The 22,244-nt window shown below is 39.1% G+C and overlaps 2 protein-coding genes across 2 annotated transcripts in view; both read right to left on the reverse strand.

Moving 5' to 3' along the window:
• Nucleotides 1-3,119: 3,119 nt before the first annotated feature.
• On the reverse strand, nucleotides 3,120-19,120 carry KNG1 (kininogen 1). The gene is made up of 11 exons (XM_027890597.1): nucleotides 18,803-19,120; nucleotides 15,843-15,953; nucleotides 15,018-15,102; nucleotides 12,497-12,669; nucleotides 10,729-10,836; nucleotides 8,546-8,627; nucleotides 7,820-7,986; nucleotides 6,310-6,417; nucleotides 5,292-5,381; nucleotides 3,681-3,810; nucleotides 3,120-3,344 (listed from the first exon to the last, which is right to left on the reverse strand). The coding sequence occupies exons 1-11, from the start codon at nucleotides 18,995-18,997 to the stop codon at nucleotides 3,163-3,165; spliced, it is 1,431 nt and encodes a 476-aa protein (XP_027746398.1). The 5' UTR covers nucleotides 18,998-19,120; the 3' UTR covers nucleotides 3,120-3,162.
• Nucleotides 19,121-21,591: 2,471 nt separating this feature from the next.
• Nucleotides 21,592-22,244, reverse strand: part of LOC114060787 (histidine-rich glycoprotein-like) — a 10,094-nt gene continuing 9,441 nt past the window's right edge. Inside the window, exon 8 of the mRNA XM_027890586.1 lies at nucleotides 21,592-22,232. Coding sequence (XP_027746387.1) covers nucleotides 22,038-22,232 — 195 coding nt within the window. The 3' untranslated portion in view covers nucleotides 21,592-22,037. The remainder of the gene's footprint in view (nucleotides 22,233-22,244) is intronic.

Genomic DNA, 22,244 nt, shown 5'->3' on the forward strand with positions numbered 1-22,244 from the left:
ATCTGAATTATGGCAGAAATCCAATAGGCCATCCATAGTAAAGCTGAGGAATTTTTCATGGTCAGTTAAAATACATATTTTATCCCACAGTCACAGGTGGAATGAACAGGAGAGAGAGCACATTAAATTCAGACACCTGCAGAATGGCCATCGTGCAGCTCTGGATGTCAGCAGTATTATGAACAGAGCTTTAATTCAGACATGTTTTCATACCCCAGACTCGTAGTTCCTGCATTTTCTGCATCACTAACAATGCAATTTTTTCTGGTACAGGAATAGCCTTTATTTTTTGTGATCATGAAATTACACTTAGAACATTATTTATACACCTTGCTCATAATTAACTGTCAAACTTTGGAGCTCTGTTGCTAGAGCTTAATATTTAAAACAGATTGCACAGATGGGATGTTTGTATCTACATTGTTACTCACCCAAACGAAACGCTGAGTGTTAAGCTACTAAGCCTTTCCTGGCAATCACAAAACTGCCAAAATTTGGAGATCATAAACCCTGTGGCAAAAAAATGTGCCATCTGCTGGCCAAGGAGGAAAGTGCTCGTTAGGCACCGTGGTCCCTGGACAGAGTGCGCCAGCGTGATTCCAGCAGTAGGAGAAGCTGGGAGCTTTGCAGAGCTCTCAGCAGCAGAGCTGAAACAGGGCTGGTCAGGAGTTTTCTGACAGCAGATTCTTCCATCCGAAAGTGCTGTTTTGTTGTAAATGAGAACATGTCAACGAAAAATTGAAATGTTCCATTTTAAAAATATCCGAACATTCTGGTTCAAAATTTTTAGACTGGAATACTGATTTTTATTCCAGAATGATTTTTTTTTTTTAAGTAATTATTTCTGTAAGTTATAAAAGCAAATTGAAATTGTCACCTTTGTCTTAAACATTAATGAAACCTCACGTCATCACTATAGCACATGGTAAATGACCACTCAGTCTGTCTCACTACTCGTGATCATGTACATATGATTCTCTGTGGGGAGAATACATCACGGGTGTGACTGTCTTTTTGTTCAGATCAGGGACATCAGAAATGGGAAGAAAACTTTGGTTTTCTCATCTTTGCATCTTTATTTCTTTTACTGTAATTTTGTATTAATTACTTACATTGCTAGAGTGATTTAAAGAAAAACTGATTTGAGCTTATGCTGTTCTTAATTATTCAGCATTCACAGAGAGTTTGCAGATACAAACAAAATCATACGAGTCAAAATTCAGAAAAAAAAGAAAAGAAGCAGAGAACTAAAGATAATTCGAGGCTTTCCTTTGTCTAGCTTTGTAAGTTTAGTACTTGTGGTAGAAAGAAAAGATAGACTTTGCATTTTATGCTGCAAGGAAACGAATGAAAAAAAAAATGCAGGATTTGATTAGTGATTGATCCAGGACTTATAATTTTTGTATCTTTCTTTAAAATGGGGCTCCAACTGAGTTGTATTCTGAAAGATTGGTAACTTAATTTTCAGAAAGAAAGCAAGTACAGTGGTTCTGATTATATATCACCAGTCATGACAGATGTCTGTCTATATGGCAGCAAATTACACTGTGTAAAAAAATCCCATTTAGATGCACATAAGCAGGCTGAGTTTGTATTCACAGGGACCGTTTCTAATTTTGAACTTTTGACTTTCAATTAAGCTTTTAATGCAATTAGAAAAAAGGAACCAGGCACCAGAGAGGGGAGGTGTGGCTACACTGCCAGGGAATGTTTAGATACAAGGCAGTGTAAGTTCAGTTCTGTGATGTGTTGGGGACTGCCCTGCCACGATTCAGAGACCCTCCTGCACACGTCTCTTGCTTTTTACTTCTGTTCTTACCTCCCTTCTTCAGTTCCTGTCCTTTTTAGCTCCTTGCCCATGGTGCCTTCGCCCACTTCTCCATCCCATTCAGTCTGTTTCAGTTTTTGCCACTCATTTGCTGTTTCCTTTTGTTCTTTTCACCCTGTCCATACCATTCCACCCTGCCTCTGTCAGGCACTTCTGTGTCTTCTGCTTGTAGCTACTTCTCTTTCAAGACCTCCTGATCCTGTTCATCCATCCATTTGCATTCTCTGAATGGACTTCACCTGTCTAGTTCTTCCTCCCCAGGGAGGTGATGGCCCTAGAAGCACAGCACGCAAAAGAAGGACCCATTCCCAGCTGTTGGATATAAAGTCCTGATGCCACAGAATTACGGGAGCTGGTATGAGCAGCTTCAGGGAATTGCAGCTGTGTTGGAGGATACTTACTCTGTGCTTTCAGGCAATATGGTCTTTTCCAACAATATCAGTGAAGTGTTACCACTTTTAGGACCTTACCCTGTCAATAACCTTTTACAGGACCAAGTAGTGGTTCCAACTGGTGAACTGATCTGAGTATTAAAGTATTTATTTGTTTCTTGCTGTGGATTGTATTTTTTTCAGATGAATAAGTTATTGGATCCATACAGAGGGAAAACATGGTCTCAAAATTATGCACTCTAATAATGGAAGAAGGCAAACGAATTTTAGGTGCCTTAAGAGTTTTTAATTCTGTTGTCTGATCTGTAATATTTGTGCACCTCTGCCACATGAAAAATCTGTCAATCATAGTGCTTCTACTGTGTAGTTAGCATAATATGTATAGGGAATAATAAAAGTGCTTTATGTAGGATTCTCTCAGCTGTCCCTGTTATCCAACAGAACAACCTGCTAGTGATAGACTGGTGGCAATATTAATTTGTTTAAAGAAATTGACAGGTAAAACAGATTCCTTTGCTTTATTTTGTTCTTTATTTCACTCCAGTAAATCAGAGAAATATTATTTCATGTATATGAAGAAGCTCCCTTGCTCTCTATTCTGCCTTTGTTTTACCCATATTTGGTTGAGATTCTTCATGTAATCTGCAAAATTCTTTCTGCCATTGTTTTAAATATAATACAGTAAGATTTGATGCAGTGATTCACTTTGTGCTTATAGCAGCTTGCGGCAGATGATTTACACTGCTTTACATATTTGCAAATATATGGAGATACAGAGTATTGCCATATGGTCTTGGGTCCCCAGAAGTGCTGGTGACCTACTTGAGTCTTTCAGTTAACAGAATAGGAGCTTTTGCCTCTTCACATTTTATACTTTTCAAAAGGTACTATTTTTCTTATTTTCTGTGTATCATTTCTGAAAAGGATCCTGTAATGTTTGAATTATTGTAAGGCATCTGCGAGATCAAAGTCTTTCTCTTCGTCTGCTGTTGCTGAATCAACGTTTGCAGAAGGCAAGAGATCCTCATTTGTGAATTCTGTGGGAAGGCTAGGAGGGTCTGGAAGATCCATAATTTGTTTCCATGGTTTTCCAGGACATCTGGGGTGAAGAGATTCTGGGCGATCTGGCAACCCATTAAATAAAGAAGTATCGGGAAGAATTAGTGGCTCTGCAGGTGAACTGGTTTCCTTTCTTGCAATCCCTCGACTAACCATCTCCGGTGCTGTTTCAGCACTGGATGATGGGGTGGTTTTGTTTTGATTAAAACCCCTTTCACTGGACTCCCCAGAAGATTTGGAGTTTGGATATTCATGTTTACCATTTTTGCTGTGTTTTTTATGCCCACACCCGTGGCCAGTTCTGCACCCTCAACCAATTTCATGCGCATGCCTTTTGCCAGACTCACAATCCTTTTCACATCCCTGCCCGTGTTTATGCCCCTGTTTGTGCTCAGGTTCACCTTTGCCTTCCGGTTCCTGTCCAGCATCTTCCTTTGTTTCTTTGCCAGGACTCTGACTGTCTTCTGCAGGGGAGGAGGGTAAAGCACTCCGGAAAGGTGTGAATCCAGGAGGCCTTCTTGCAAAAAATTCCTAAAAGACATAGCCATGATAGCCACATTTGTTACCTGAACAAGAACAATTGCTTCAGATTTGGGAAATTCAGAAGCTGGCCCATGGCAGTACCCAAATCATTTAGCAGATTTTTAAAGTAAATTAGATAATTCTCTCTTCTATCTGTGATAAGCATACAAACATAAACATTCTCTCAAATAATTCTGGAGTATTTTAGCAGGTATATGTGTAAAAGAAAAATGTCTATATCACTGAAATTCTGCCAGTTAAGGAGAGGAATGATACTATAGAGAGCAAAACACATGTACTGGTTTTAATTTATGAACAATACAGTTGATTTCTAGGACTAAATGTCCCCACAATTTTTAGATTATAATACTCTGATTTATAAAACCAATTTATGCTAAAGGCTAACCCATCTCTGAGTAGTATCAATAGTAGAGTATACAAAAGATCTGTGCCATTTTGTTATATAAAATGTAACTATTCAGGTTTTTGCCTGTAGATTTGGCGTATGCATTTCAGAATACTACCTAGAAATAACACACATAGGTTAAAGCTGATAATATCAAACACTCACTTGTTATTGAGTAATCTCTACTCCCCTATCACTGCTCAACTGGAAGACAAAGACTGAATACATGGTACACAGTCACTGTCCAACATGGGTTTCATTTCTCTCCACCAAAGCCTCTGATCATTATCTAGCTACAAATCAGTTATTTGGGATGGAACTAAATTTCCAAGTTGAGGTGGATACAATATTGTAGTGAAAACAGAGAGGAAAGATATTAGCTGATACATAATGGACATGTAGTTATGAAAGTTCTGAGCACAGTGAGGTTATTAATTAGGAGGGCAGGTTAATCTGTCTTTATTCAGTGTAGCATGGGAATCTCTGCATTTATTAAAAATCCTGCAGTCATCAGAAAGTTCTGATAATAAAAAATATTTATATTCCATTCTGAGATTTTCAAACTGACCCATGTTCAGGGCTAGTTAATTGTGGAGCTGAGTAGGAAGAAACTGAAAGATCCTCCTGCAGAGATTGACAGCAGTGGCAGGCGATCTGCCGCTCAACTGATATGAAAAGGTTCACAGATGCTTTGGAAATCTGTGGGGTATAATTATTGTGTTGCCAAATACATTTTTGTTTCAAGTTTCAAACCTAGTATGAATAGTAATTTAAAGCAGCTGATGGGGCATGATACTTCAGAGCATAACTGCCAGTGCAGAGGAGCAGTCAACAGGCAGGGCGTTCTCCCTGTCCTGTGGCCTTTGTTGCTGTGATCACCTTGTTGGCCACTGTCTCACCTTGTGGAGAAGCTGATTTCGATGTAACAGCTTGCTCAGGTCAGAGGGTGAGAGGGAGAAGGGTGGCATTACTAAAGCTTATTTTTGATACAAAATATGGGATAATTTGGAATAGATAAAAAATTTAATGACTGCCTTTGTTCTTTGCTCTACTTAAGATGGTGGGTGATGAAGAGGAATCATACCACTGTTCGTTCTTCAGAGCATTTAATCATTGGAGTGATTTTATTCTCCCATGGGACCACATAAACTTGTGCTTCACACAACAGTGATGCCTGTTAATAAAACAAACCCAACACATTAAGGCAACAAAACATCAGACACAAAGGAAAAGTGTTGTACCTGAAAAAAAAAAATGTTTTTTCTAATAATATTTTAAAATACTTGCAAATTTACCCAAATATTTATGAAATCTATCTTAGTGATGAATATTTATTTTTGAGGTCATAGTATGCCTGTGTCACCACTTTAATTCAACTTTGGATTTGAGATTGGGTTCTGAAAATTGGATCTTTCGACTCTAGCACTTTTGGAGCACTAACTTTAATCTTCATGATATTCCTAAGAAATACTGTTTGTTGATAGTATTTCTCCTATTAAAAATTGGGAAATTAAAATAGAGATAAAGGCTTTTTTTTTATTATTTTGTACCTCCTAGTGCACAAACAAATTTTTAAATCTCACGGGTAAGCATTGTTCATATGGTAGGAAAAGAGAGGGGAGACAAAGCCCCTCTTCCCAAACAACTCCCTTGCCAATGGTTTCTGGCCCCATCAGCACAACTTTCCAGTGTCTGGAACACATTTTTCTGGTGTCAGCAGCGTGCTCTCCAGAGACATCATTCCTTTGCACACAAGTAACTCTCCAGTCTCATGTTTTCCTTAGCTACAAGTCCACAGAGTCAGGAGTGCTACAGCTATTTAATTTCTCAGCAGCCACATCCTCTCCTTTCTTTGGTTGATTATTATCAAAAGAAAGTTCCTCTGGCTTTGCAGTGAGTACTGATCCTGCAGCTGGAGTGACTCAGTTTTTGATATGTCACCAGCTTGGGTTACAAACAGTGAAAGCTACTCTTCTTGAAACAAAAGTACACTGAAAGAGGTAACAATTCAGCATGTGATTTTACTGAAGTGTTTACAATTTCTGGTGCAAATGAATTTGTCCATTAGGAACGTTACAGTTGGCAACATCATCATTACTTACACTGTCTGATGTGGCTTCACAGTCTTCATTAAGCTTTTCAAACTCACTCTTTGAGCAGTTTGTCTTCCAGGCTCTAAATTTTACTTCATAATTTTTTCCTGCAACCACCTGCAATTTAAAAAAAAAAGGCTTTCTATTCTAAAAGCATTTTATTGAAAAGAGTTCACAGGCTTATACTACTTACAAGCTTATACTACTTATATTCTACAAGTCCTAACCACTGGGCCAACATATGTTAAGAAGAACAGTATTAAAATATTTGTCAGTAAACGTATCTGCTTCTAATCAACTAACTTATTTATTCCAGTTCCCACTCTCAAAAATTCCAGCATTGAAGCTGAAGGAAACAGAAAAGGCCAGAATAATATTGGGCCCACAATTTTGACTTTGTTTTATTAGATGCCTGTAGTAATTTCGTTAGTAACAGATGAAATCATTAGAGATAGCGCTGTAGAGAGCCAAATATGATGTAAGAAAAGTGGAATGTGAGTAAAATGAAGTGTGTGATGAACGGGCTCAGCTGAAAAAGAACCTGTTTGCCAAACTCATTAAAGAGAGAATCTGCAAGGGTTCAAGAATGTGCCTGCTATGAGTTCTCTGGGTATTTTTCACAGAGCTTGAGATAATATATCTTGCTTCAGAGACAGCAGGCAAAACATGAAATTCTGTCTTTCTGAAGTCTGTTTTTAAGATGTGTGCATGCTAATATCAGTATGATATGGAAAGTCAGAAAGGAGAAAAAAGTTTGAAAGAAGAAAAGAAAGAAAAAGCACAGATGTTATTAGTAAGATAACATGAGCTATTCAGAAAAATTCTGGTGTGACCAAGTATTTTCTGAACTACTTCATTGTCTTGTTTGCAGTTCTGTCTTTAACCTCTGTTTTGATGTGTTGGAACAGTAAACAAGGCAGATGCAAATGCTGACCAATATTATCCTCCAGATTCCTTGTTCCTCTTTATCCAGCTCTATTTCTCTGTTTATCTTATGTTATGTGTGGATATCCTTTCCTGAATCTAGCTGGAGTATTATTAGCAACACAATTAGTATATAAAATAACAGATTTCTCAGGTAAATTGAGAAGCCTCATTTCTTGGACCATACACCTACTGTGATGTGGACACTGCTTCAAATAATGAAGACAGTATTGGTGGGGTAGATCAAGGGAGTAGTTCTGTCTAATAGATCTTTTATACTTTAAAAGTCTAAGGTATGTTACAAAGGCTGGTAAAAAGTGGGGTAGGTACAAAGAAATGAAATACTCCTAGTCAACCTTCTTCCTGTGCTTTAAAAATAATTTTGTTTTAAGAAAAAAATGAAATTTCAAGAAATGGGAGATTTTTGAATAATTTTTGAGTGCAAGACAAGATGGATAAAATTTTTCAAGAAAAACTGCATGGATATTTCAGTTACCAAATGTATCAACACTTAGAGGAAACCATTATTTCAAAGCTAAATACAAACTTGAGCTAACATTCAGCTCAGACCAGTGATAATGTCTGTAACCCCAACCTGAACTGTCGCTGATTGTACTTCTCCATGTTTATAGTGGAAATCGTAATTGCTCTCTGAATTATACTTCTCCATAGAAAGCTCCAGTAGATTCTGCAGTTCTGGACTGGTTCTTGAGATGGTCTGTGGACAGCCTGGGCAAGTGGCAGGATGTGCTGGTTCCTCAGCTGAAAGAGACCAACAGAGTTCAGATCTAAGAAACAAAAGATTCAGTGTAGGTAAAGGCTGGGAAAAAGTTAGTTAGAAACCTCTCTCTGCCTTTTGGAATGCTTCATATTTGGGTCTGGGAAATGAAACCAAAATATCTTTGAGTTTTATGTGATCAGCAATATCACATGTTGGTTATATAAAAGAGCACTGCACCAGCATCTACTGTCACACTGGACACTTAACAGTTCTTTCATAGAAACAAGAATTGTGTGCCAGCTGGGAATAGCCAGCATATATGGAGAGGGAACTGCTACACGTGTGGGAAGACCTGATTTAGGTGGCACAAGAGGTGCATGTAAACAGCAATGAATTTGTGTGTTGAAGAAAACCAAGGCTGAATGGGTGGGAGTGCAGCACTTAATACATGGAGCAGTACTGTGCTCCCTGTTCTAAAGCTCTGAAGCTGTGATAATCTGTACCCAGATAGATGGCATGGGGAAAAAGGAACACTAAATAACAATAAAAAAAACATTGGAAATTGCAGGACTTTTAAAATTGATAGTGCCTGTGACGTACCTCGAAGTTTGCATTCGGTCTTGATATCTGCGATCTCTGCCTGAAGATTCTGGTATGCTTTGGCCTCACATTTGCCTACATGCTGGAGTAAAAAATGCAGAACAACTCCTTATTATGTAGAAATAATGAACAAACTCACATCCTAATACCTTCCTGCTAACAGAATAAGTCAAGCATGCTGCTAATAATTCCTTCCTTCCTTGAATATACTGGGAGCCAGAAGCCTGACAGGCTTCTGCAGAGCCAATAAATGATCAGGATTCGAAAGGACCACTTGGAGAAAATCATAAAAGAGAAGCCAAATGAACTATTTGTATATATTCATTACAGAAAAAAAAAATGAGGAGGTTTACAAGCCAGAATCCTATTTTATGGAGAACTCTGTGGAAATTCTGTCTCAAACTGTACAGATCAAAAAGAAAATTATGCAATTATCAAATCAAACATTACTAAGTTTCTTGTATTTATTCAGGTCTTCTAAAGGAACTATGATAGGTGACTTGTTTAAAATTACCTTGATATCTTAGGGCTGGAGGAAAGCAGACATTGATCTGTTCTTTCTTTAAAAGGCTGTAGAGCCATAAAACTGATTCCACCATTCCAGTGATTAGAAATAGTAATAAGGAAAGAACTGGAGGGAATGAATACATCAAGGAGAGACTGGGGGTTTTGTGGTAAACAGAAGTAATATTTTGCAGATTTGTCAGATTTCTTCAAAAGCATCAACAAAGATGGGTAGAGAGACCTGTTGATAAAGTATACTGAGATTTTCGAAAAGGTTTTGGTGAAATCCTTTATCAAATTAACTGTAGATTAAGAAGGAAGGCTTAAATTTCAGGATCAAGATCTTAGGGCTGTAACAGATACTTGAAAATGTAATCCATAAAAAAATCTACTTAGTGGTGGTTTAGAAAAAAAATAATAAAAAATAATGTCAAGAATTATTATCTGGTTTAAAGAGACTGGCATTATCAGTGGTTCACATGTGTGTTGAACAGGGTGCAGTTCTCCTTGTCCCATTTAAAAATGAATAGTACTGAGCTAAATAAAGGTAAGAAGCAGCTTTCATGGAATTTGGTCATTTCCACAAATGAAATATTTGTGGAATATGGTAGTCCAATAATATCTGTCAATGATCTATTAGCAAAGCTGCTTAACAGTTCAGGGGATAAGTGCTAATGATCTAATCCCAAAACCCCTGGGTTGCCAAAGCAGTATGTGAGTGAGGGAGCACCCCTGCAGTAGGTGAGGTGACAGAAGTCATCACCTGCAGGTGACAGCTGGGGAAACTCAGACTCAAGCAGATTAAGTAACTTGCTTAAGGTTTAAGGGCAAACAAGGATAATGCAGGGATTTGCTTCAGCTAGTCTGGTTCTCACGCTTCTGGTACTGAGCACAATGTTGTCATTCTTTCCCTTTTTGATCAATACTTATGAAACGCTCTGGAAATGTACAAGGAGTGATTGTGGAACAGGAGAGGCTCTTGAGTGTAACCCTCAGCAGTGCACTTCCACAACAGCTGAAACAGATGCTGTCAGTCCCCTCCCGTTCACCACCACTGCTCACTGTGACTCTGCATTCCTGCCCTCTGCCTCATGTTTGCAGAATTGTTTGTCTGATCCCCTTGTGAGCCGGTTCAGGGAGGTCAGTTAAGAGAGGAAGCCTCTATTTTTGGTACAGTTGCTTCAGTTCCAGGTCAGAGAAGCTGAGGGAGGACTTGTTTTTGCAGCCCTGTTTAGCTAGATTATGTATATTTGTTAATAAATTTCTTTTGAAGTTCTCTTATTTGGACTGTGGTAGAGGTTGAGTAATAATTGAGCTAATGACTTTTCTTAGAAAATATGTCTTAAGCTGGAAAAATGGTGCTAATTTTAATTAGTGCTTCTTGAGTTGTATATGAGTAACTCCTTGAACATCTGAATAGGAACTTCTCAAGGGATTTATTATTTGTGTGAGACTGTTTAGATTCTGTAGAGCCTAAATCTGTAAGCATTTCAGTGGTCCTCTTAGTCACTGATTCAGGAGAAAACATGGATGTTCTAGTTGCATAAATAGTTATGTATAAGACTGGATTTAAACTTCATTCAAAGTGAAGCAAGACTAAATATTTTCTTGAGTCGAATCTCAGTGATTATTTGTTAATATGATATTTTCTCAATAAACAGATTTTGAAGAATACTTACACCTCTAGAAGTGGTTCTGCACTCTGGAGTTAAATCTGGAAATTGCTCTTTGGAGCAATTTGTCTCCTCAATTTCATATTCAATTATGTAATTCCATCCAGCTACCACCTGGAAGAGATATTTAAGTTTTACCTTATTTAAACCAATACAAAATTGCAAGTTAAACTATTAAATGTGATTAGCAAAGAAAGCAAAACTATTCTTCTAGTGCTTTCCCATCAAATCACTTTGCAGTCACTAACCATAAAGTGTCCATGGACAGCAAAAAGATTTTTGTCCTTGTGATACAAAAAGTAAACTAAATCCTGCATTTGTGAGAAGTGCACTTCGTATTTGGTTTCCACTTCTCCTGGCAAGCCTGCAGCCTCAACCTGCTGAGTTTCATGCACTCTCCTCCAAAGTGCCTGTTACTTATTAATCCCAGTGACAGGAAGCTGGTCTAGATAGATGGCTATGCTAATACAGCCTGGCAAGTCCTGCATTCCTGAGTGTGAGACACAGTAAACCAGTATCTGAATAATGTAACTTTATACTGCTGACATCATTTGTTGTTGAGTGTCCTGCATTTATCATCTACCCATAATTGTGTCTATCCCAGGCTTTGCCTTCTCCCACACGCTGTTCTGTCCAGGTTTGTGACCCTTTTTAAAAATTTCTCTCCAGAAAGCTGTCACATTTTCCTCACTGTAGCCACTACTTCTCACCCATGAAATCTCTCCGTATCATAGTGTTGGGTCAGGTAACATTGGGGTAAAAAGGAGAAATAATCAAATATAGGAACTTTCCATCCCAGATCAGTTGAAGTAGAGGGCTCTGACAGTCTCTGTTGGCCAGAAGTGACATGGTGGTTCTCCTTCCAGCTGCTGGATTGCAGTCTGTGACATTTTGTCATGCGGCTTAAATGTTGTGCAAGTTTGTCTTTCAGCAAAGAGTCATTTCCCTCAGTAAATATAAAAAGGACAAGTCTGAATTAAGTCAGAGGTCAAACTGACATGAGACCAGAAGATGCTTTTTGACTAATACATGCATATTCAAAGAAAAGGCTGTGTACTTGGTGTCAGGTTATATACTAGTTAAAAACCAAACAAATTTTACTTTCTAGCAGTGTCACACCAGTCCAAAGGAGAGCCTTTCACAGGGAAGAAATTGTTGCATGGAATACCAGATGACACAAAATTTCTACAACCCAAGGAGTCATTTCTAGCAAAGCAGATATTCCTGTGTGCAGAAATATTTCCGTGAGTGGCATTCTGGCTTTTTGGTTTTCTTGCCATTTTTCCTGTGTGGTGTTTACCCATTCTATAGTGTATAGCAGCTGCTGACATATGGGCCCTACTGCCTTGCAAAAACATAGATGCCTGCTGCTGTTTGAGAGGCTGTAGAGTATGTGAGACATCTGTGCAGGCTGGCAGCTTTGGCACAGACCCCAGGAGAGATCTGCTCCTGCTGGAGCCTCAAGAAGAGGCCAAGAGAAGTACCCAGGAGCATCTGAGATGGCACAAGATGTCAGCACTGAATGCAAATAAACTGGTGCTAAACACTGGTTAGATGCAACTGCAGATTGTCAGCTCTGAAAATCCAGTAGTTAACCATTAATGACTCCTTATAAATTAAGATAATTATTTATAGAATCTACACTTTAAATGCATTTTGTATGCTCTATTATGAACTATAAGCCACTCTAATATCAGAAAAGTACACAAACCAAACAAGTCACCTGCTTTGGGTTGCTGTTCTGGTAAAATTTAGAGAAAAATAATGCACAAACCTGTCTTTTAGCTTGTTTTATTTCTATGAGCTTGAAAAGGGCAGGCTCATCACTGTGCTTGTTAAACTTCTGAATGGCTCTATTCAGAATTTCTGACACTTGTGAACTGTCAGCTGATAGAGGATGATAGCATCCAAGACATGGAATGTGAGTAACTCTTATCTTTGACACATCTGGAAAAGAAACAAACCAAAAAATATAGGGCTTCATGTAAAACAGCTTTAGGATTTAATTTTTCCTACCTGGGAATGAGCAAGAACCTTTCCTGCTTCTAACCGGTGTGATGAGCAAACCCCACATTCCAGTTTCAAGGCCTGCAGAGGCGTTTGTTGTATTTAGAAACGTGCTCTGGTTTGTGGTGGCAGGGGCCATCCATGGCATCAGGATCCAGGCATGGTTTCAGCAGTGAACTCCATCGAGCAATTATTGAATCTTAGAAAAACCTTGGAAGTACTTCTGACACCATTAAGGAAGGGTCATTACTCGTGCAGTCAGGGAAGAGCCGGTGGAGGCTACAACTCAAAGGGGATGTTCTTCAGGTTCTTCAAAGCTCCCCCACAGTGGCAGCTGCTTGCTGTCCTCACAGTATTTGGGGATGGGGACTTCAGCAGGAGCATTTTGGCTCACCCTTGTGAACTGTTCTGAGTCTGGGTGCCCTTGGTACTGCAGTTGGACTATTCTACTGCCCCTGCTAGTCAGTTGGCTGCCAGCTACCACTTGGTGTTACCTTCAGGTTTAACCAGCTGGATTGGCTGTGGATACACAAGCTTGAAAGGGATGCTCAAACTCCTGTTTCCTACTACTAATCCTATTAACTCTCTTTCCTTTCTAGTAATCATGGATTGGATTTTCATAAATTAATTTTATAGTTCAGTACATAAATTAATTTCACGATTCAGCGAGCTTGAGAATGAAAGTGGGACAATATGTGGTCTCTGTGGAATTGAAGTAAAATTTGTGTGCTTGATCTTCAGCTGGCATAAACTGGCTTTGATGGAGTTCCGCCAGCTTGCACCAGCCGGAAACTAGTCCAGGGTCAGTTAGATCAAACTGTGCCACCAAAAAGGCTGAACAGTGTGGTATCTAAGATGGTGGGGAAATTCCTCACCCCTCAGGATCTGGTTTTTTGTTCTTTCTGTTTGAATCCTTTGGATCTGGTTTGGCTCCTCTGTACATTTGGAATATCTCGGTGCAAGCAGTAATATTTAGGCTTAACTCTCTGAGGGGTACATGAACAAACTCTGGCCCTTAGTGTTTCTAGCCTCACTTATTTGGACTCTGTAATGGCAAATATGTACATATTTGTGTGTGCCCATATTTTCAGTAAATAATCACAAAGGAGATAATAAATAATAAACCAAGAGCACACCCCATTCTAGACCAACGGTGGTCTCGACACTTTTGTAAGGACAATGCTGAACAATTGTGTATCTTTTTTTCAGAGTTGCTACAACTTGGTAAGAAGAGATGAGCTTCTTAGGCTGAAAACACAATTCATTTACTTTATGTATGGTTTTTTATGCTTTCTAAGCAAAGATTCAAATGCAAATTTCCCGTGCATTCTTTTAGTGGCAACTAGATGTCACCATTGCCTTACAAAAGCAGTAGAACATGGAGTTCATGCACTGCAGTTCCTAGAAGGACACTGGCTGTAGGTAACGCCAGTTTTGGCTTTAAATAAGATAACTGGGAACAACAACAACAACAAAAAAGAATTGCCAAACATCTCAGAAATCGTGGTAAATATTTCTGTAGTTAATAGATAGATGGATGTTTTAAAGCTAGCTTGGATATGTCTTTTAGAACAGTAGGAATAGAGCTCTCAGTTACAAAGTTTTAAAACAACATGATCTCTTTTTAATAAAGGAAATTTCTATGTGAATATAATAGTTATATGTGAATATCTTATAGGTTAGAAATGTAGTAATGCTTACTGTTGAGGTCTAAAAGATATCACAGTCTCTCATATAATTACATCGCTGTAAACGATGTAGAATTATTTTGTAAATGAAATTTTAGTTTTCTTTTCTTGGTTGGGGTAAATATTTGTTTTGGTAAACTTTAACAGAAATACTCATTTCTAGTTTGGAGAAAATTGAGGTGCAATTTTGTCATATAAAGTATTTTTCTAATGATTCCTGGCACAATTTTATATGTAAACAAGTAAGGACAGAAATTTGAAGTGTGACAAGTTGTATCTAGTCTCTTAAGTTACTGGGATGCTTTTGGTCTTTAGAAAATTAATTTTAACTTGTGACAATTTCAGTGCTTGAAGAAACTTACTACAAACACAGGCTCATTTTTATTACCCTGGACAGAAACTGCCAGTGCTTCACTGACTATATGTGTATAACAGTGAAATTCTTAACATGTAGTTGCTTATGGAAGATTATTTATAAATGCCTACATAGAATGATAAGGAACTTCTACCTTTAAAATCACCTGAAAGTCTCAGCATTATATTTATTCCATTCTTATTTGTCAGTGTATTTGTTGAATACTGTCCCAAATATTTACATACCTGAGAAAATTTTGCACTCTTGTGTAACATTACTTGTTTTTTCGGCATCATTCATGTGAACTCGAGCTGTGCATTCTCCTGTTTGCTGCAAAAACATACGGCAACAATTGTCTTGAACTTGCTGAGGAAAAATACAGTGCTATATAATGCCTCTAGTTGTTGAACACAGCTGACAGTTGCAAACTGATTTTGGCAAGGGGTTGATGTGTACATTTGTGGTAGTGTCTAATTTGCTCTTTTTTTCCTGGAAAAGGACCAGTTTTGTTGATTGTGAGGAAAGCAGGGGATGAACTGAGCAGATAACTTGAAAGATTGCTTTGTATTTGTATGATGTATATTGATTAACTGAAGAATTTACGGTCAGAATAATGGAAATTACCACATCCTCTTGAATAAAGACTGTATAAACTATTTACCCAATTTGCTCTTTGCACTGCTGAAAGACCTCTGCCAGATTTTGTGCCCTAGTGGCTTCCATGTCAGCATTTGGTTGTGCAAGTTTCCATTATACATAATTGATAGAAAGTTTTACAGCCCTTGCTGTGTGCACGTATCTTATGTTGGGTTTATTGTCAACATTCATATTGAAGCTCTGAAATGTTCCTTTCTGCATATATTCAGGATTATAAAGGAAAAATCGTTATTATAATGGTTAACTTTAGAATTTTAAACATTTCTTTACTGTACTTTAGTCATATAAGCTCTCAAAAGCACCACAGCTAAAACAATTAATTTTTCTACTGCATTTTCCCCCAGGCAAATACATTCCTGGTCATTATACTGATGTTTCTGTACAGAGAACTTGTAAGAAGAACAGATACTTACAGCCTCTGCAGATGGTTTGTAATGACAGTGTTGCCAGGGTTTGTTTTCCTCAATGGCACAAGAAGTTTCAAGTATTCGATATTTCATATAGAATTGTGGGTCAGGACCTGCCTGTATTAGAACAGTATACAGGTCATCATTTGCATAGTAATAAATCAAGTGAAAAGATAAGAGCTCCGAAAAGTAAATACTATTCATCTGTTACCTTGTATTTTATAGTATGGTTTCATATTGGCTGCTGGTCTCCCAGATTGTGGTAATTCAAATATTAACTAATCTAATTATATTACTTAGCCCTTACCTACAATGGCAATGTGTTGATGTAATAGATACAATATGCTCAACTACCTTCATTTTAACTTGTAGTACCAAGGGTTTTAGAACTAGAAAGTGGTTAGGTTTTATAATCTCATTTAAATGTACTCCAGAAAAGCCAGTTTGGATGGCTGTTTGGATTGTTAGCATAATCACCAGCTTGGACTGTGCTCCTGTCTGACTCCCTCGCTCTCACTCTTGGCCTTCTCCCAGATCTGTCTACTCTGCTTCTGTGCAGCTCCCCTGGCAGCCGGGGCTCAGCAGCGCTGGGGCAGCCTGGCAGTGCCCATGGTGGGGGAGCCGGGGAACTTCAGCTGTGCCACCTGCAGGAAGGGCCGAGCAGGGCTTGTGCTCTGGAGACAGCCCTTGGCACTGCCTGCGGTTTTCTGCGGGCACTGCAGGCTGAGCTGCAGCCGAGGGCAGCCTCAGGAATCCCATGAGATGAATAAAAAGTATTCAGCAAAGTTTGGCCTGGCTCGTGGAAGTATTTCAGAAGTTGGTAAATCAGTAGCGGGCATTTTCTCCTTGCCGTAAAGCAAGCAGTGAGCCTGTGCCTGCAGGTGATGGTGACACACTCCAAAGTTTGTGGTTCATCCTTTAGAGAAGGTATGAAGTCAGAAGTTACTAATCTTTTACAGCCACTAAAAATGCTCTGCCAATGTAACTTTTCAAATACAAAGAGGCAGTTGCTGTATTTTAGCACTGGTTATTTTCAAATAACCAGTTATTATTCGCTGGGAGAATTAAATGATAATTCTTGCCTTAGTGGTACCAAGAAAGAGAAGCTGAGCTGGTGTGGGTGGCATATGCTGGATTTACACTGATGTAGACACAGAATTATATTCTGCCTTCTCTCAATTCCTGTTATGTATTGCTACAGCTACGAAGAAGTGTACAAGTACCTGATATAATGGTTGCAGGTTGTAAAAAAGGATAAAAAGAGCTCTAAAAATATAATAGACTTAATCCTCAGCAGGAAGAAATTGACATTTATGGAGCTGCATCAGATTATATTGTCTGGGACTTAAAAAGAGCCAAATTCTGTTCTCTGTTACAGTGTTCTAAATCTGCAGTAAATCAGCTCAGTGAGTAAACAAAATACATAAGAAAAGACATTGTTTTGGTATGTTATTTGCTATGGGTTTATTTCATTATTATTATGAGCAGCTATGCCTTTAACTGGGGCAGGTTTAGTCTTTCACTAGTCAGCTTTTATGTTTTATTACCCTATCAATAATGGATGTACATGAATATGTAATAACCAGCTATTTAATTAATGTATTCAACATTGTGAGACTAGCAAGGAGTAAAATCTATACTCTTTTTAGAAAAGAATCTCCAGTATGAGGAAATTTCAATTGCAGATTCCTTTTCTCTGTTTTTTACTTAACATCGTAATCAGATCAGTGATTCAAAGTAATAGTTGATTTCCACTTCAGATCTTTTAAGGAAAGGAAAGATGGATATCTAGAGAAGGAAAGATGAATAATAATTGCAAGAAATGTGTATTCTTAAAAATACAACATTATTCAAGATAAAATGCTGAAACTCCTTTGGGAACATCAGCAGAAAGAATGTGGTATTACAGCTCTGATACAGAGATGTTTGCATTTGGCTATTGTTAAAGATGAGTGTGGTTCAGTGAAAACAGTGAGGCTATTCATTTATTTAATTGCATAAAAGATTTCCTGATTTTAGTCTTTGTCTCCACATGCTTAAATCTCCACAGTGTGTAAACAGGAACACCAGAGGGCGGGTGCCAGGAGGTGGGGGTAGTTTGCTGTAAGGCATTTAGGAGTGCACGTCCCCTTTCTGAGGTAAATTTCTAGCTGGTTAAGAGTGCCTTGTGATTTTGGGCTGCAAAATATTCTCTCTGACACTGGTTTTCTTGTGGTTTAAATCTGAAAATCCAATCCAGTAGAAAAAAAATGCTAATGTTATTTTCAAGTAAAGTAGTGCCTGTCATTATTATGGTAATACCATCTTTGTATGCTTCTCAGAGGTAAATACTCTTTTGTTAGATTAAGGTTATACAGAAGGACTCCAGGCAAAGGATCATGTTGCATTCTTTTTTTTTCCTGTAATTTTAGCTGTCACCCTGTTCGACTAATATACCACCTGGTGCTGTTAGTTAGATCTTTGACTTAAGACAGGTGTCAGTCAAATAATATTCCCAAACAATTCAGAGTATTGCCAAACTTTATCAGGTCATTCGTTTTTATTTGTGACACCAGCTCTTGCCAAGTCAAGATTATATAATGTTTTTAGTAAGCAGTTTTTTACCATTGATCTGAAAACCTTAGTGATGATAGAAAGGGGTAAAATTCCCAACAAAGAAAGGAGAGAACAGAGGGGATTAGTAAGACAAATTGTATTAGTGATAGAATTTTTCTATTCTTTAGTCCTTGTATTAGTAAGCAATTCACCAGCACACACAGTTCTGTTGATAAGAACATAAAATACGTCCCTGCTTGTCATGGGAACGAGTATCGTACTGTGCAAGTCACTTCGATTTTTTAAAACGTTTTTGGAAGGCACTGTGCTGTCATGCTTGCCCCCTTAAAAACGAGATGGAGATAAGCTGATTCACACTGCATAAACAATCCCAACTTTTTTTTCTTTTTTTTCCCCCAAAGTCTACTTACAGTTCTCTTGGCTTCCATCACCACGTATAGAGCGAATTGATTACCAGTTGCTCTGTCGCCATTGTACTTCTGCAGTGCTGCATCGACAGCTTTAAAGACATCAGGGTCATCACAGTCGGACAATTCAAATGGAAGAGGGATGGCTCTGCTGCAGAAAAAGCTACAGCAGAGTACTAGTACAATGTAAGGTTTCATAACTGAATCAAAAAGGCCACCTGAATAGAAGGCTCCTTAAAAACTAAATGGAAAAGAAATGCCTGGCAGGGTTTTAGTCACCTCTTCTGTTTTTCAGGAGCAATAGCTAAGTAAACAGAACAAGTGGATTGCTGGGGTTGGTTGGTTTTCATCATAGCCTGTTTATACTGCAAATAAATGTCTGACTTTATTTAAATAAACTTTGTGTGGTCACCAGAATGACAGTAAGGTTATCCACCTGCCATCAAGGTAACAGGATAAATGGCTGCAGCTGGGAACAGGTTTAGACCAAGCAGGACAGCTCTTAAGGAAAAGAGAAAGAATGTTTGTAGCTTTCTGACTTCTTAACATCCAATCTGCGAATGAGAATGAATTCCACAAGGCTTAAATAAAACACCCAAGAAGGTCCCACTGGCAAGGAAATTCTGGACTTATACCTTGTAACTTTCATAGACCTGTTTAGTGTTCAGACTGCAGTAGTTCTGAGAACTGTAGCTCTCAGAGCTTGTTTGAAAAAGGTCTTTGGACGGATGCATATGGTTGAATGTCATGTAGTCTTCAATAATACGTGATAAACGTTGTCCTTCTCAATACTGTTGGGGATGTCCAACTCTGCTGCCATGCAGAGACTGCCTTTGGACCATGGATTAGTCAGTCCATGGTGCTTTGTTACCATTACAGATATGTGACACCCAAGAACAAAGGATTAAACAATGTTCCCTGTGTCTGGCAGAGCTGGGATTGGGGCTGGCTGAGAACATCTGGTGTTTGTCTCCGGGGTTTGGCACCAAATAGCTTTTCTTTGGATCTATGAACACCTTGGGTTTTCCTCATCTCCTGTGTTCCAGCTGTGTCTTGCTGTATTTGGTTTGCATGGCAAGGTTTTGGTAGCAGGGGGCTGCAGGGCTCACTTCTGTGAGAAGCTGCTGGAAGCTTCTCCTGTGTCTGACAAAGCCAGTGCCAGCTGGCTCCAGGATGGATCCAGTTCTGGCCAGGACTGAGCCTGTCAGCAGTGGTGGGAGTGCCTCTGGCAAAACTGAGTGGAGAGGGGAAAAAAAAGAACTGGGGAAGAACAATAGCAGAGAGAGGAGCGAGAATATGTGAGAAACAACTATGCAAACACCACCATCAGTGAAGATGGAGTGGGAGGAGGTGCTGCAGGTGCGGGAGCAGAGATTTCCCTGCAGCCTGTGGGGCAGACCATGGTAAGGCAGGCTGTCCCCCTACAACTCATGGAGGTTAGTGGTGGAGCAGGGAGCCACCAGAGCACATGGATTACCCATGGAGGCTGTGGGAAGCTTGTGCTGGAGCAGGTTTGCTGGCAGGACTTGGGATCCTGCAGGGGACCCTCTCTGGAACAATTTGTTCCTAAAGGACTGTATATTGTGGTAAGGACCCACACTGGAGCAGTTCATGAAGGACAGTGTCCAGGGGGAGGGATCCCAGGATGGAGCAAGGGAAGACTGTAAAGAGTCTCCTGAGGAAAAAGGAGTGGCAGATGCAACGTGCTGGGCTGACTGCAACTCCCATTCCCATCCCCCTGCACTGCTTGAGGAGAGGAGACAGAGATGATAGGGAAAAAGGTTGGGCTGGGGAAAAGGTATATTAAAGAATTAACCTTATTTCTCATGATCTTATTCCAGTTTGATTGGTAATAACTTAAACCCATTTCCCCAAGCCCAGACTGGCCATGAGGGTGTTCAGTGGGTGATCTCTCTCTGTCCTTACCTTGACCCAGAAGCCTTCTGTTGTATTTTCTGTCCCCTGCCTGGCTGAAGAGAGCAGTGATGGAGCAGCTTTGGTGACACCTGGCACCCAACCAGGGTCAACCTACCACACTTGTTACAAGTTTTGATTAAAGAAAATGAACTTTAGTAGAGATTGTGGATAAACTGTGCCAGAAATAAGGTTGTTTATACATGTTGACAGGCTTCTAAAAGTTAGTCAACCTTCACGCAGCTTCACTGAGTCCCCATTTTGTTTCTTTTCCTTCAATGTAGCCCTAACACTGTATTTCACTTTATACCGTTAAAAAGCTATTTTGAGGATGAAATTCCTAATTTTTTGAGATTAATCCCAAGTTTTTATTAGTTAAGTGTTCTGAACCAGCTCACTGGGGTCCTGGGCCTGTCTCAATGGACTCAACCTTGATGTGGGCTGGAGTATGAAGAGGCTCCCCTATTCTTGCTTCCTGCTCCTCCTAACTCAGTTTCCATTGAGGAAGTTCAGCGATAAAGAAAACATTTACATGAAGGACTTATTACGTGCATCTGCTTTTCTCTTCCCCTGAGAGCAATTATGAGCTATTTGAAAGGGGCTCTCCTTGACTGCAGTATTTCTGGGTATCACCACCAGCAGCTGTAGCAATGGAAGCACCTGTGTGGGCCACCCTGCAGTGTGAGACTGCAAGTCATTAACTGTTCTCAGGCCTTTTCTAGGTAAAGGTGGTAACCCAAACACCATTAATCAATTTGCGTTGGAGTTTGCTTCATGGATGTTTAAATAGCTTAATAGTTTAATATAATTTATTAGTTTAATATTAATAGCTAAAAATACGTAGTAACAAAAAAAGAGACAAAACTTAGGCAACTGTGTCAACAAAAAAATGCTTGCATATTTTTATTTTCTTTGAATCTGTATAAAGTATGAATGAGTGTAGTGCCATGGATCACTTCTTGTGGAAGGCAGTCAAATTTCCTCTGGGTCAGATTCCTCCGAGAAGTACATTATAATTACGAATGATGACAAAATTAAAGATTTTATATGGTGGTTTTCACTCTTAGGGAATTTTCCTTTTAGTTAGAACTGAAGGAACATTGTTTACTGGGGAGATTTTTACCCATTGACAGTATCTGAGGGACTCAGAATTTTGAGCCCTTCAATCACAGTGGAGCCTGAGATAGCCAGGATGAAGATACAGGTGATACTAAATGATTATTTTTAGTGCTCCTCCTCCCCCCTTCTCCATGTGCTGTTTTCATTCTTTGAAGAACCGTCATTGGCCCTGCAACTCCCAAGCTTGGAACACCTTTCTTTGGGGTCATATAGGAGAATTTTCTGCTGTAGAGCTCTGTGGAAATAACGGCAAAATTTTTGGAAGAACAAGTTTGGGTTTTCCTGGGCATGATTTTGATTGCGTAGGGTGATCTGGAAAGCCTGGATCTTCTGGCATCTCTGTTAGTCTTGAGCCAGTGAAGGCAATACCTTCACCAGTGCTGAAAGAGCGAGTGATGAACTGGGATAGCTC

Source organism: Empidonax traillii, unplaced genomic scaffold (assembly GCF_003031625.1).
Source record: "Empidonax traillii isolate 1590-97213 ecotype Southwest subspecies unplaced genomic scaffold, ASM303162v1 scaffold292:size1342341, whole genome shotgun sequence".
Classification (NCBI taxonomy): Eukaryota; Metazoa; Chordata; class Aves; order Passeriformes; family Tyrannidae; genus Empidonax; species Empidonax traillii.